Consider the following 14643-nt stretch of genomic DNA (forward strand, 5'->3'; position numbering starts at 1 on the left):
ATTACTCAGCTTTATAAAGGCAGGAAATTCTGAAACATGGTACGACATGGATGGACCTTGAAGACATCATGCTAAGGGAAATAAGCCAGTCACAAAAGGAAAATATTGTGTGATTCCACTGTAGGAGGTAACCAGAGTAGTCGAATTCATAGAGACAGAAAGTTTGTGAATGTGTTGTCAGGGGTTGGGAGGAGAGGGAGTGAAAAGTTATTGTTTAATAGGTATGGAGTTTCCAGTGGGGAAGATGAAAAAGTTCTGGAGATGGATGGTGGTGATGGTTGCACAACACTATGAATGTACTTATTGCCACTGAATGGCACGCTTAAAAATGATTAAAGTGGTAAATTTTATGTTATGTATATTTTATCACAATAAAAAATGTGCAAAATGCTGTTAATTATAAGTATAGTGCAGTATATATTCACATTTTTAAAAGTTATAAACATACAATTTTAATTTTGTTTTATCCTATGGTTGGTGGTAATAGTATCTTACATTTTATAAACAACAAAGAGGGAAAATAGCATCAATTAAATTATAATAACAAATCTGAACTTTTGGTAGTTACCTATGTACTACAGTGATTTTTAAGATAAGTTTAGCCAACAATGTTTTTACCGAAATATCTAGTCAAAGGTCTAAAAATGCATACTTATTTTTAAAACCAAAGAAATAGCAGAAATGTATCTATATATTTTGAGAAACACTATATGTACTATCCAGCAATTAAAATACTGGAAAAGGTATGATTTGAATGCTAAACGATACTGCTTTTCCTAAAATGGAATCATATCACAATAATATGCAATCACTTGGTGGAAAATGTTTCTACCTAATGGAATACTTTTATGGATGTATTCAAGAAAAGCTACTTAGCAAAGAACCCTGTTTTTTTGCAGCACCAGCACTCCCCTCAAACACTGGCACCCTGGAAAGACACCCTGGAAACACATTAGACTTGGTATTTAATTATGTGACATCAAAGGGAAAAAATTAAAACTCAAAAGGGGGTTGGGGGAGAAACAAGGGAAAGGGGTTTCTATACCTTGTAAACATCTCTGAACACTAAAACTACTGCATTTTTCTCTTCTAGGTACCATAACCTCTTGGGTAGTGATCTTTATTCTGCCTATCAACAGTGCTTTGAACCCAATTCTGTATACTCTGACCACAAGACCATTCAAAGAAATGATCCATCAGTTTTGGTATAACTACAGACAAAGAAGATCTATTGACAGAAAAGGAAGTCAGAAAACATATGCTCCGTCATTCATCTGGGTAGAAATGTGGCCACTGCAAGAGATACCACCTGAGTTAATAAAGCCAGCTCTTTTCACAGACCCCTGTGAATTGTCACTAATTTCTCACAACTAGACTCAATTCCTATTCATAACTGACTCTGAAACCCATTGCTATGCAGAGAATATTGTGGGATGCTTCATGATGGATTTATTAGTATAAAATGAATGCTGCAAAATTAATAATTTATAATGGCTAAGATAAAGCTATTACAAGGACATGAGGTTATTTTTGAAAAATCAAAGTGACGGGGGCCCGTATAAAGGGAAATAAATTATATCGACAATGTGTATATATCAGTACATATTTTGCATAAGAAATTAAGAGAAATCTACTTCAGAAAGATTTATTCATTCTTTTACCATGCATTTATTGAGTACCCATTATGCACGTAGCACTGCAGTAAATTTCTGGAAGTGCACAGCATAGAACCTTTTCAATTTGCAATGTCAAATTATGTGTAGCTACAACAGAATATACGAAGGCCATTTGCAGTTCTTAGTTTAAGGTAGAGCTTTGTCTTTCATGCATATCAGCAAACAAAATAATCATGGACACTTGTAAATAAAGGTTTAAGGTTTTGGAATTCTCAAAATAATGAAAAATGAGGAATGAGAAAATGTCTGATTGTTGGCAAAATAGATATTTTGTTTTAAGAATTCATCTTACCTCTCTTGAAGTCCCTGTATGCTTGAGAGGTAATACACAATATTACTCTGAAAAAAGATGTTCTGCTATCAACTCAAAATAGCACTTCTCTATGCATCCTCACATTTACAGTCAATTGATTTTAAACAAAGATACCAAGACAATCAAAGGAAGAAAGAACTGTCTTTTCAATAAATGATGCTGGGCCAACTGGATATTCACATGCAAAGGATTGAGGTTGGACCCCTACCTTATACTATATACAAAAAATTAACTCAAAATTAAACAACCTAAATATAAGACATAAAACTCTTAGAAGAAAACATTTGGGTAAATCTTCAAGATCTTAGCAACAGATCCTTAGATGTGACAACAAAATTGTAAGTAAAAAAAAGGAAAAAATTGATAAATTGGACTTTACCTAAATTAAAAAATTTGTGCACCAGAGAATGTTATCAAAAAAGTAAAAAGACGGGGCACCTGGCTGGCTCAGTAGGTGGAACGTGTGACTCTTGATCTTGGGGTGGTAAGTCCGAGCCCCACAATGGGTATAGAGATTAGTTAAAAATAAAATCTTTAAAAAAAAAAAAGTAAAAAGACAATCTGCAGAATGGAAGGAAATATTTGCAAATCCTATATCTGAGAAGGAGTTAATACCCAGAATATATAAAGAACTCCTACAACTCAAGATAAACAACCCAATTTAAAAGTGGGCAAAGGACTTAAAAAGATATTTCCACAAAAAAGATACACAAATGGCCAATAAGCACTTGAAAAGTTGGTCAACATCAGTAATCATTAGAAAAATGAAAACTAAAACCACAATGAGATAGATTACACGTACTAGAAAGGCTGTAATTAAAACAACAAAAGGAAAAAGAAGAAAATAAGTATTGACAAGGATGTGGAGATTGAAACCCTTCTGCATTGCTCGTTGGAATGTAAATGATGCAGCTGCAATAGAGAACAGTTTGGTGGTTCCTCAAAAGCTTATCATTGAATTACCATGTGATCCAGCAATTTCACCCCTGCGTATAAACCCAAAAGAATACAAAACAGGACTCAAACAGGTACTTGTATGCAAATGCTCATTGTGTTAGTTATTTACATAACCAAAAGATGGAAACAACACAAGTGCCCATCAACTAATAAACGGATAAACAAAGTGTGGTATATACATACAATGGAATATTATTCAACCATTTATAAGAAAGAATGAAGTTCTGACACATCATCTACAACATGAGTATGAAATAAGCCAGACACAAAAGGACAAATACTGTATGATTCCACTTACATGAAATATCTAGAAGAAGCAAATTCATAGAGACAGACAGTAAATTAGAGATTACTGGGGGTGACTGGGTTGGGAGGATGCTGCCTAAAAAGTACAGAGTATTTTCTTGGGCAAAAAATAGATTCTCAAATTGATTGTGGTGATGGATAAACAACTGTGTGAATATGCTAAAAGCCATTGAATTGTACATGTTAGGTGGATGAATTTGAATTAGATCTCAATAAAGCTGGTAAGAGGGAAAAGAAAGAAAGAAGAGCCAGAATGAACTGACTCAAGAAGTTAAGGAAGGAAAAGTCTGCATGTACATGTTTTACTTCAAAGAGGAAGTACTTGTCATCAAGAGATGGATTTACCTGCCTTTTGCATGGCCGGCCAGTTCATAAGAGATTAACTTTTTAGCTAGTTATTCTTCTGGTCTCTGAGCTATTGGAATTTTTTGCTTTCATAATTTGAAATCTTTAAATAGGAATAAAATGTTTTCAGGTACTTTTAAATACACCAAAAATGTTTAAAACATGAAAATACTGGAATCAAAAATATATTTATTGAATATATAATTGTATAGATTTCTTTTGAAAGTAAATTGCCTACAATTTAATTCTATTAAAAATATGGATTGCTTTGGGGTGCCTGGGTGGCTCAGTTGGTTAGGCGACTGCCTTCGGCTCAGGTCATGATCCTGGAGTCCCTGGATCGAGTCCCGCATCGGGCTCCCTGCTCGGCAGGGAGTCTGCTTCTCCCTCTGACCCTCCCCCTTCTCATGTACTCGCTCTCTCTCATTCTCTCTCTCTCAAATAAATAAATAAAATCTTTAAAAAAAATAAAATAAAATAAAATAAAATAAAAATAAAAAAAATATGGATTGCTTTGAGTCCTTTCCGTTCTTACTTGGAATAATACCAATAAATTTTCTACCTGAGGAACATGGTTATGCTTTCAACAAAAAATCAGAATAGAAAGCTATAGTTCTTCTTATAATATTCAATTCTCAAGGCACCTGGGTGGTTCAGTCAGTTGGGCATCTGAATCTTGATTTCAGCTCAGGTTGTGATCTCAGGGTTATGAGATCGAGCCCCACCTCAGGCTCTGCGCTCAGCTTGGAGTTGCTTGGGACTTTCTCTCCCTCTCCTCCTCACTCCCCCACATGGTCTCTATCTCGCGCTCTCTAAAATAAATAAATAAATCTTTAAAAAAATATAGTCAATTCTCTGGCAAAAATGGACAGGGAAAGAAACAACAAATGTTGGAGAGGTTGTGGAGAAAGGGGAACCCTCTTACACTGTTGGTGGGAATGCAAGTTGGTACAGCCACTTTGGAAAACAGTGTGGAGGTGCCTCAAAAATTTAAAAATAGAGCTACCCTATGACCCAGCAATTGCACTACTGGGTATTTACCCCAAAGACACAGATGTAGTGAAAAGAAGGGCCATATGCACCCCAATGTTCATAGCAGCAATGTCCACAATAGCCAAACTGTAGAAAGAGCCGAGATGCCCTTCAACAGATGAATGGATAAGGAAGATGTGGTCCATATATACAATGGAATATTACCCAGCCATCAGAAAAGATGAATACCCAACTTTTACATCAACATGGATGGGACTGGAGAAGATCATGCTAAGTGAAATAAGTCAAGCAGAGAAAGTCAATTATCATATGGTTTCACTTATTTGTGGAACATAAGGAATAACATGGAGGATATTAAGAGAAGGAAGGGAAAAATGGGCGGGGGTAATTGGAGGGAGAGATGAACCATGATAGACTATGGACCTGAGAAACAAACAGGGTTTTAGAGGGGAGGGGGGAGGGGGGATTGGTTAGCCTGGTGATGGGTATTAAGGAGGGCACGTACTGCATGGAGCACTGGGTGTTATATGAAAACAATGGATCGTGGATCACTACATCAAAAACTAATGGTGTATTGTATGGTGACTAACATAACACAATAAAATTAAAAAAATATATATATAGTCAATTCTCTACTCAGACTATATAATTTTTTAAAGCCTACAAAAATGAAAACATATTTAAATTCTCTTATAAGATTATTTTGGGATTACTTATTATTCTTAAGAATCTTATTACTAGTAATAGAATAGAAAAATATATTTTTTTAAAGATTTTATTTATTTGAGAGAGATAGAGTGCGAGCATGCACGCTTGCTAGCAAATGGGGGTGAGGGGTATGGCACAGCAGGGAGAGGGATAGGGACAAGTAGACTCCAGGCTGAGTGTGAAGCCCTACCTGGGGCTCAACCCTGAGATTGCGACCTGAGCAGAAACCAAGAGTCAGATGCTCAACAGACTGAGACACCCAGGCACCCCGAAAAATATTTTTCTAGAAAAGAATTTCTGAAAAAGAAAAAAGCAGGGACACCTGAGTGGCTCAGTCAGTTAAGTGTCCGACTCTTGATTTCAGCTCAGGTCATGATCTCAGGGTCATGATGTCAGGGTCCTGAGATCCAGCCCCAGATGGAGCCCACATGGGACTCCCTGCTGAGAATGGAATCAGCTTAAGATTCTCTCTCTCACTCTTCCCCTCTCTCTAGCCCCACATGCTCTCTCTAAAAAAAAAAAAAAAAATTTAAAAAGAAAAAAGCAATAATCATGAAGACTAGACAATATGTAATCCTACAAAAATTATGATTGTAACCTATGTTTAAGAGTCTTAGAATGCAGTGAATTTACAAAATATACATCTGAAACTATTTTTTAGCATTTAAAATATTTTCAAATAATTTTCTAGAAGCAATTTGGTTTGTCTATTCAGTCTACTCATTTCTTCCATCCTTCCACCTCCCCAAACAGAATAACTTCCATTTAATTTAATTTGATAAGTAATTACTAGCATACCATGTAACTAGTTCCTACTATCAGTGGAAGGTGCAATAGAAGCACTAAATTAATGCAGATACAAGTCATAGTTTTCTTACAAAAAAAACTGTGTTCCAAAACTCATGGACCATGCTCTAGGTCAGAGTGATCCTCTAAGTTAAACCAAAGTGTTTTAAAATTTAAAAATAAATATCAGAAAGACCACAACTTTTTTCTTTTTCTTTCTTTCTTTTTCTTTCTTTCTTTTTCTTTCTTTCTTTCTTTCTTTTCTTTCTTTCTTTTCTTTTTTTCTCTTTCTTTCTCTCTTTTTTTTCTTTTCTTTCTCTTTCTTTCTTTCTTTCTTTCTTTCTTTCTTTCTTTCTTTCTTTCTTTCTTTCTTTCTTTCTTTCTTTCTTTCTTTCTTTCTTTCTTTCTTTCTTTCTCTTTCCTTCTTTCTTTTCTTTCTATTTTTAGTTTAAGGGCTCCTAATACATCAGGCTAGTACATAATCTCTCACAAAGCAATTACTTATTTACTGCCTTTTAGCAATTTAGACACTGATAAAGTTGAAGGAAAACAACAAATGGGAAAGGGATATATGCAGCTAGAATGGTGAGGTCCATGCATTTCACTGCTTAATAAACTAAGTAATAAGTGAATTGATACTTCAAAAATGTATTTAATTTTTACTAATGTACTCCTCTTTTAAAGAGAAAATCTTTCACTAGAAGCCTCATTTACTCTGTTTTAAATCTTTTTATCTATAGACTAGCAGTCTTACCTACTATTGAAACCTGTGGTTTCAATTACTATGTATATACTGATGATTCCCACATTTTTGCCTTTAGCTTATTCTCTTTCCTAAATTAGCCACTTATGCATACAACTACCCCTAGACATTTACACTTGGGTATCTCACTGGCTTTTTAATGTCATTATTATGGACTCTGACCCTGACACTTGAGTCTCTTCAAGACCCTATCTGGGTGAATGGTACCAACAGCCCAACCTAGAAATCTTTGAGTCATCCTTTGGCTCTTCCTTCTCCTTTATCCACCATATCAAACTCACCTAGCCTCACCTTTATTCTATCTAATAAACAGCTCTCAAATCTATGTACTTCTCTTTATTCCAATTCTGAATACCTTAGTTTGGGCCAACATCATGTCTCATCACTATATTTGCAATAACCTTCTAACAAGTTTCTATACCTCCAGTTGTAATTTGCTCAAGTATTTAGAGCTCTCAAATTAATCTAAGGGAAGAAAATTGAATATAATACAGTTATTAGCACAAGTATTCTATGATGGGTGACTGAACGGACAAACATGTAAGTTCCATTTTTAAATGGTGTGTTAGTCAGAATTCTCCAGAGAAACAGAATCTATATATATATATATATATATATATATATATTTTTTTTTTTTTTAAGATTTCATTTATTTATTTGACAGAGAGAGACACAGCAAGAGAGGAAACACAAGCAGGGGGAGTGGGAGAGGGAGAAGCAGGCCTCCCTCAGAGCAGGGAGCCCGATGCGGGGTTTGATCCCAGGACCCTGGGATCATGACCTGAACCGAAGGCAGACACTTAACGACTGAGCCACCCAGGCACCAAATCTATATATTTATAGAGAGATTTATAAGAAATTGTCCCACATGATTATGGAGGCTGGCAAGTCCAAAATCTGTAGAGCTCATGTCTCCGTTCGAATCCAAAGGCCAGAAGCTACTGTAGAACTAAGAAAAACCAATGTCCTAGTTCAAAGGTCATCAGGCAAGACCAGCCACTTTTCCAAGGCCATCAGGTAGAATGCTATTACTCAGGGGAGGAGCAGGCTTTTGTTCTATTCAGGCCTTCAACTGATTGAATGAAGCTCACCCACATTACCAGGGGCGATCTGCTATACTCAACCTACCAATATGTTAATCTCATCCAAGAATACCCTCAAAGGAACACCCATAATGTTTGACCAAAAATCTGGATATCCTGTGACCCAGTCGACACATAAAATAAACCATCATGATTGGGGAGAGTCAACAAAGTAAGCTTGAATACTAATAGGTCTAACCAAGAGCTAGGTGGCTAGGTATGGTATAGACAGGCATATTAATTTTGGTGTAAGAGACCCACAGGCAAATTATTTCATATCAGCCTTTTTCCTATCCTGTTTCTGTAGATAGGTATAATTATCACTTTCCTCAAAAAGCTAATATGAAATAATGCTTATAAACCTCCTAGCATAGTGCCTAACACATATTTCATACTCAGAAGTTTTGAAACACATTATTTTTAATATTAAAAATGTTATCAGGTGGCGCCTGGGTGGCTCAGTCGTTGGGCGTCTGCCTTCGGCTCAGGTCATGGTCCCGGAGTCCTGGGATCGAGCCCCGCATCGGGCTCCCTGCTCTGCGGGAAGCCTGCTTCTCCCTCTCCCACTCCCCCTGCTTGTGTTCTCTCTCTCGCTGTGTATCTCTCTCTGTCAAATAAATAAACAAAATCTTTAAAAAAAAAAAAAAAAAATTGTTATCATATTGGGCACCTGGGTGGCTCAGTTGGTTAAGCTTCTGCCTTCAGCTCAGGTCATGATCCCAGGGTCCTTAGATCAAGCCCATTGTTGGGCTCCCTGCTCAGCGGGGAGCCTGCTTCTCCCTCTCCCTCTGCTGCTTCCCTGCTTGTGCTCTTGCTCTCTCTTGCTGTCAAATAAATATATAAATAAAATCTTAAGAAAAAAATTTCATCATATTCACTTTGGCCTCATAAGGCTTTAATTACATTAGTCAAAATACTAAGTTTTCCTCTCAGGTTCATATAGAGCTGGTAATTAGCTACTAAGAAAAAAATTTAAGTCTTTAAGAAAATGTTTATGTTTTGAAGCGTTCCCAACCCCTCCCATGAAGCAGAGCAAAAAGAAATATAAAAGGGAATGCTTTTTTAAAAAGCAACTCTTAAAAATAAGATGAACTTCTCTGTGGGCCACACATGGCAACAGAAACTAAACAGCTGAGCTCTGGGCCTACCAGACTCCTGACACTAGCAGCTATGAGTTTTAGTGCTGAGGAATAAAATTAAGTGTCCACAGAAAGCTCACTACCTAAAATCGGGGGTTAACCTCAGCTGACCACAATTCAACAAAATTAGAAATCAACTAACATGGTTTTTCTTTTCTAACATAAAAAAATATATACATGGTTGGGGAAGGAAGTCACACACACAAAAATCAAAGTAGTACATATCATACTTATGATAAAGCTATAACAAAAGTTATAGGGAATCTTAGCATAGGGTTAAGCAAATAGATCAGAATAGAATAATGAGCTCAGAACCAAGCACTTATATGGTAATTGAATGACAGAGGTAGCATTTGAAAATACTGATACTTGGAGGAACACCAATACACATACAAAAATAAACAAGATCCCAAAATCACACCATAAGCAAAATTCAGATGGGTTAAACACCTAAACATTAAAAACAAAAATTTAACTTTTGGAAAGATGTAAAGGAGAGTATCTTTACGACATTTCCAATCAAGACCCAGAAAGCACTATTATGAAAAATTGGTAAGATTTCATCAAAATTAAAACCATTTATTTCATAAAACTCCACAATCAAATATAAAGATAAATCACAAACTACAAAAGATAGTTGAAACATAGATAACAGATCATTACTTAGTATTCAAAATATGTAATACCTACAAATTGATAAGGGAAAGACAAAACATAATAGAAAAATGGACAAAGGTATGGCCTCAGAAATCACACACTGCGTTTCCTCAATCTCCTAGTAGATATACAAGTCAGCACTATTCAATGTGTGAGACTATACAAGGGCATGAATACCAGGAGGCTGACTATTGTGGCCATCTGGAGGCTAGCTACCACATACACAAAACAGTATTTTGTAGTGCTTTGAAAACATACATATGCATTAAAAATATAAGAACACAAACTAGAATATACACCACTTCTAGGACAATGGTTACCTCTGGGAGAGAAGAAGGGATGGGATCAAAGAGGTAACAAAAGTTTCAAATGTATCTAACATTTACAAACATATGTAGATCTGAAGAAAGTATAGCCAAATACTAACATTTATTAAATCTGCATGGTGGGATTATATCTCTAATATTTTACTCTTATGCTTGAAATATTTATATAAAAGTTTTAAAATAATGAACCCAAAGAAATGGAAATAAAATTTGTTTTGAACACTTTTATTTCTGTACATTTTAAAAATTGCACTTCTGATGACACATAAAAATATTTTTCTAATATCAAAATAAGTATCTCTTTGGTATAAACACACCATATGTGTTATTTTTAACTTAAAAAAAATTAATCAAGAACTATGACTTAATATACTAAACAATTCTTTGTCCATCTATTGTCCCCTTTCATAACCCCACTGTAGAGCTTTAGAATATAGTTCTGTACACATCTCCATATCGACAAAAGAATTAAGATCCATATCAAAGATGTCTATAAGTTATGGAGAATTAGTTGGCTTAATCACTGACACATATGACATAAACCAACAAAAAGAGAACAATAATAAGATATGGGACAAGTAAAGTAGAACATTGTCATTAAAGTCAAATATGAAACCAATCACATCATTTAAATTTGATGCATTAAAAACAAAGTATCTTTAGAATTTAGAATTATTATGTGCAAAGTTCAAAGAGTAATAGTACAGAGCCATAATTGTGATAAGGCACTTTAAAGAGAACAATTGAACATACAACATCACAAAGCAATTAACCTGAGAAAACAGGGGGAAAAAAAAAAAATATATATATATATATATATATATATATATATATATACATTCTTTCCAGACGGCTTTTATTTTCTGAAGTAAAAGCTTTTTAAAAAGAATAAAAAGTATTTATCATATATTTTAAAAAGTTGTCATCAGTTAAATTTCAAATTCCCATAAAGAAAAGAATGTTTTCCTTCAAGTCAGTGAGGTTCTGATTAATACTTTTTAGAAAAACAGTTACAATTTTCACGCCAAAAAACAGGAAGAAAAGACAGCTTTTAATTGTATTGTCAACTCTTTTATTCAACAAACATTTACTGGTTGTTGTGTGACACTGTCATTGTTCTAGGTGCTGAAGATAAAGACACAATCTCTAGTTCCAGGGAAGTTGGCCTAGTGGAGCTGGGCCAACACTGGTAACCTTAAAGTTACTTCCCTTGGTCCAGAAAATGAAGCTCAACTTCAAACTCTTGGCATCTTCTTGGAAATCAAATAGAATAATGGTCTATCCGTTTTTTCCTATTGGTAACACTGTAGCTTTTTTTTTTTTTTTTTTTTTCAAAAAAGAGTCACTGTTCAGAATTTATTTGGTATTTTAGTTGGTATGACACTTAGGATAGTTGCTTGCATTTTCTTTTCACATTACATGGCCATGTACACTATATTCTGACATATATGGTACACAAAATAAGATCCTTCAGAACAGTTATGCACCGTCCATGCAATACTGAATTTATACATTGGATCCCAGGATGTGACTGACCGGAAAAGATGGACTAGGCATGTCGGGTGTTGGGGGAAGGAACCCGAAGTGACAGAACACACAGTAAACACACGACCGCAGCTCTGCAGTACTGGCAGTGGTGACTCTGAGACGGTGGGGCTAACTTACGTTAACCAATTTAGGGCTACAAAGACAGGTATCATCCAGCATCAGGATACAGCTGCAGGGTTTGGTGAACCATTCCTATTTGGAACTTTAGGAAACTGATGTTTTTTCTTAGGCCATTTTAATATTACTTGAGTAACAGATCAGATAATAAGGACAATATACACAACCTCCAACTAAAATCCTGTTGTAGTCTAGACAGTGAAGTGGTACATTAGAAAACTTTAAAACTGCAGCTCCTTTTGGATCCCCCAAAGTGTACCTGCACTCTTCTTCAAACGGGCCTCCTCCTCAGGAGTCAGTCACCTTCACAACATCTGAAATTCCATTCTGTCCCAAGATGCAAGGGACACTAAGGAAGACATCATCTTTAATTCCATAGAGACCCTTAATCATGGTGGAAATTGGATGCACCCCCCTAAGATTCTTCATTATACTTTCTGCCAAATCTGCCACAGACAGTCCAATGGCCCAGGAAGTGTAGCCTTTCAGTTTGATCACACTCTAGCATTATTAACATTATCTACTGATGAAATTAACTTTCATAAAAGAGTCTATGAAAGTTTAGAGGACAGAAAGTATTTAAAGATAAATATTGGCCAGCATCAAAAATAGCATCAGTATTCTGCTTTCACAAAAGTGAGAAAACCACTCAGAAAATTTCATTCTGAATACACAGAACTGCTGGAGACAACCGGATACCTATGGTACACATTCAAACATCATAAATGAGGATGTATGAATTATTACACAGCCAAATCAGTTGTCAGGCTTCAAAGAATCATAGCCTTCTTTCAAGAGGTCCCGCCATGTTTTAAGGAAACGTGCATTTTCTGTACATTTGAAGGCAAGCTCTTCTACTTGAGCTGATACTGCAGATATGGCTTCGAGAAGTTTGGTTAGTGAAAATGCTGCCTGAAATTAAAAAAAAAAAAAAAAAGAGTCAAACAATATAAGTTTATCTTTCAGATTTTCATCTCATTTTATAAATAGTCTAAAAATAGCTTAAAACCTTGACTCCCATGCCCAACTTATTTTCCATAAAAGTAAAAAAATCTTCAAACTGAAACACTAGCTTTTTCAGAGAACCTAAGAAATTCTTTATTATGAAGTAAGCGTTGAGGAAATATGTCTGCTGGGAAGATATCCATTATGCACCAGACATAACAAGTCAGTACTTTTTTTTTTTTTTAACTTAAAATACACCAGGGGCACCTGGCTGGCTCAGTCATAGAGAGCAAGTGACTTTTGATCTCAGCATTGTGAGTTCAAGCCCCATGCTGGGTGTAGGGATTGCTTAAAAAAAAAAAAACAACCAAAATCTTTAAAAGAAAAAAAGAAAGAAAGAAAATACACTAGACTCATTTAGCTCAAAAAGAGGACTTGGATCCCTTGACGCTAAGTACCAGATATCAGTATCTGAAGGATTTCATCACAAACAACTCACTGATATTTAGGTAACAAGGACATTGTCCCACTAATTTTACCTGTGAACACTATATAGACCATGAAAATGTATAGACCAAAGAACAAATACTCTGAAGGGACAAATAACATCAACAAAATCAAAACAAACAAAAGCAGCATACAGAAAATATCCAACTCTTGGTGGAATTCACTTCTTACTCAAATGTTTTCTTCACCTAGAATATAAAATAACACTGTTTCTAGATAACCTATCAGCAGCCCATTCTACATATTCTCTTGATGCCAGTCTTGTTCAACAAAAGCAGAAGCTGTATCAGCACTTTAGTCATCTTTTTAAAAAAGTACTTATTAAGCAATGAGAGATAACCGAGTTCATTACCCAGTTTCCAATCTGCACAGGAGAGTCTATTCCACAAACTTCTCCCAGGAGGATTACATCCTACATACCTCATTCACTTGACTCACCCAAGAGTCCTTATATACTGAAACTCCTCTGGGTGGGTGGTGTGTGTGTGTGTGTGTGTGTGTGTGTGTGGCAGTGGAATTCGAGATTCAACAGAAACCATACTATGCACTCTAGCAGTCATAGGGAGGGGCCTTTGACCTAGCGGTTAATGAAACCAATCTGGACTACAAGCGCCTTAAGCAACCCCTCCAAATGGGTCCAGCGCGAAGCAAGCCTGAGACAGGCAATCGTAGCATTGCCAGCAGGCTCTGGCAGGTGGCCAACTAGAGCAGCGGGATCTTAAGACCCACGAAAAGAAATCACAGCCTGTTCCTAAGCACCAACAGACAAGGAGGAGGAATAGAGGGCAGACACCGCCAACACGCGCCCGCGCAGCAAAGCTGCGTGGTTTCAGGTTACAGAGCATGATTGAAACCAGAAGGCGAGACAAAAAGAAAACAGTGAAGGGTGGGGCGGGTGGAGGGATAACCCCTTACTCCTCAACACTAATTCTAAAGGCGGAGTCCTCACGGATGGTGGACAAGGGGCATCGGGTCTCCGGTTTACCTACCCACCCCCCCAGCCCACACCCTCAGGGGGCAGAAGGGCGAGATGCGGATTCCTGGTCCTTCCCTCCCTTGCACAGCAACGGTCTGTCTTCCACAAGGGCCAAGTGGGGACGCGGCCCCGGGACCTGTCGAGCGACACTCACGTTTCCAATCTGCAGCTCTACTTCCTCCAGAGGGTCCACCGTTCGGCCGCTGCTCCTGCTCGCAACTGGCCAGCCCAAACTCACTGGAACGCCGGGGGAAGATGCTGACGAGGCGTCTGAAGACGAGGGAGAGGAAGGAGGCGGCGGGGGCGGCGAAGAAATCCGCACCTCCTCAGGGTCTGCCATTGAGCAGGGCTGGCACTGCGGAATCGGACCTTAGCAGCCGAACCAACACCAACTGTCTTTCAAACTGCTCGCGCCCAACACCCAGAAACCCCGCCTCCTCCCGCCTGAAGTCCCGCCCAGTCTCCTTGTGGGTCTCCGCCCAAGTCCGCGAATACTAGT

At 37.0% G+C, this 14643-nt stretch overlaps 2 protein-coding genes across 2 annotated transcripts in view; one reads left to right on the top strand and one right to left on the bottom strand.

The window, feature by feature from the left end:
• The window catches only part of RXFP1 (relaxin family peptide receptor 1), a 97510-nt gene extending 95582 nt beyond the window's left edge, over positions 1-1928 (top strand). Inside the window, 2 exon segments of the mRNA XM_078069364.1 lie at positions 1094-1364; positions 1366-1928. Of these exon segments, the coding sequence (XP_077925490.1) occupies positions 1094-1364; positions 1366-1393 (299 nt within the window). The 3' untranslated portion in view covers positions 1394-1928.
• Positions 1929-9621: 7693 nt separating this feature from the next.
• On the bottom strand, positions 9622-14593 carry C3H4orf46 (chromosome 3 C4orf46 homolog). Its single transcript, XM_036085588.2, has 2 exons — positions 14299-14593; positions 9622-12628 (listed from the first exon to the last, which is right to left on the bottom strand). The coding sequence occupies exons 1-2, from the start codon at positions 14482-14484 to the stop codon at positions 12473-12475; spliced, it is 342 nt and encodes a 113-aa protein (XP_035941481.1). The 5' UTR covers positions 14485-14593; the 3' UTR covers positions 9622-12472.
• Between the last annotated feature and the right edge of the window lie 50 nt (positions 14594-14643).

Source organism: Halichoerus grypus, chromosome 3 (genome assembly GCF_964656455.1).
Source record: "Halichoerus grypus chromosome 3, mHalGry1.hap1.1, whole genome shotgun sequence".
Classification (NCBI taxonomy): domain Eukaryota; kingdom Metazoa; phylum Chordata; class Mammalia; order Carnivora; family Phocidae; genus Halichoerus; species Halichoerus grypus.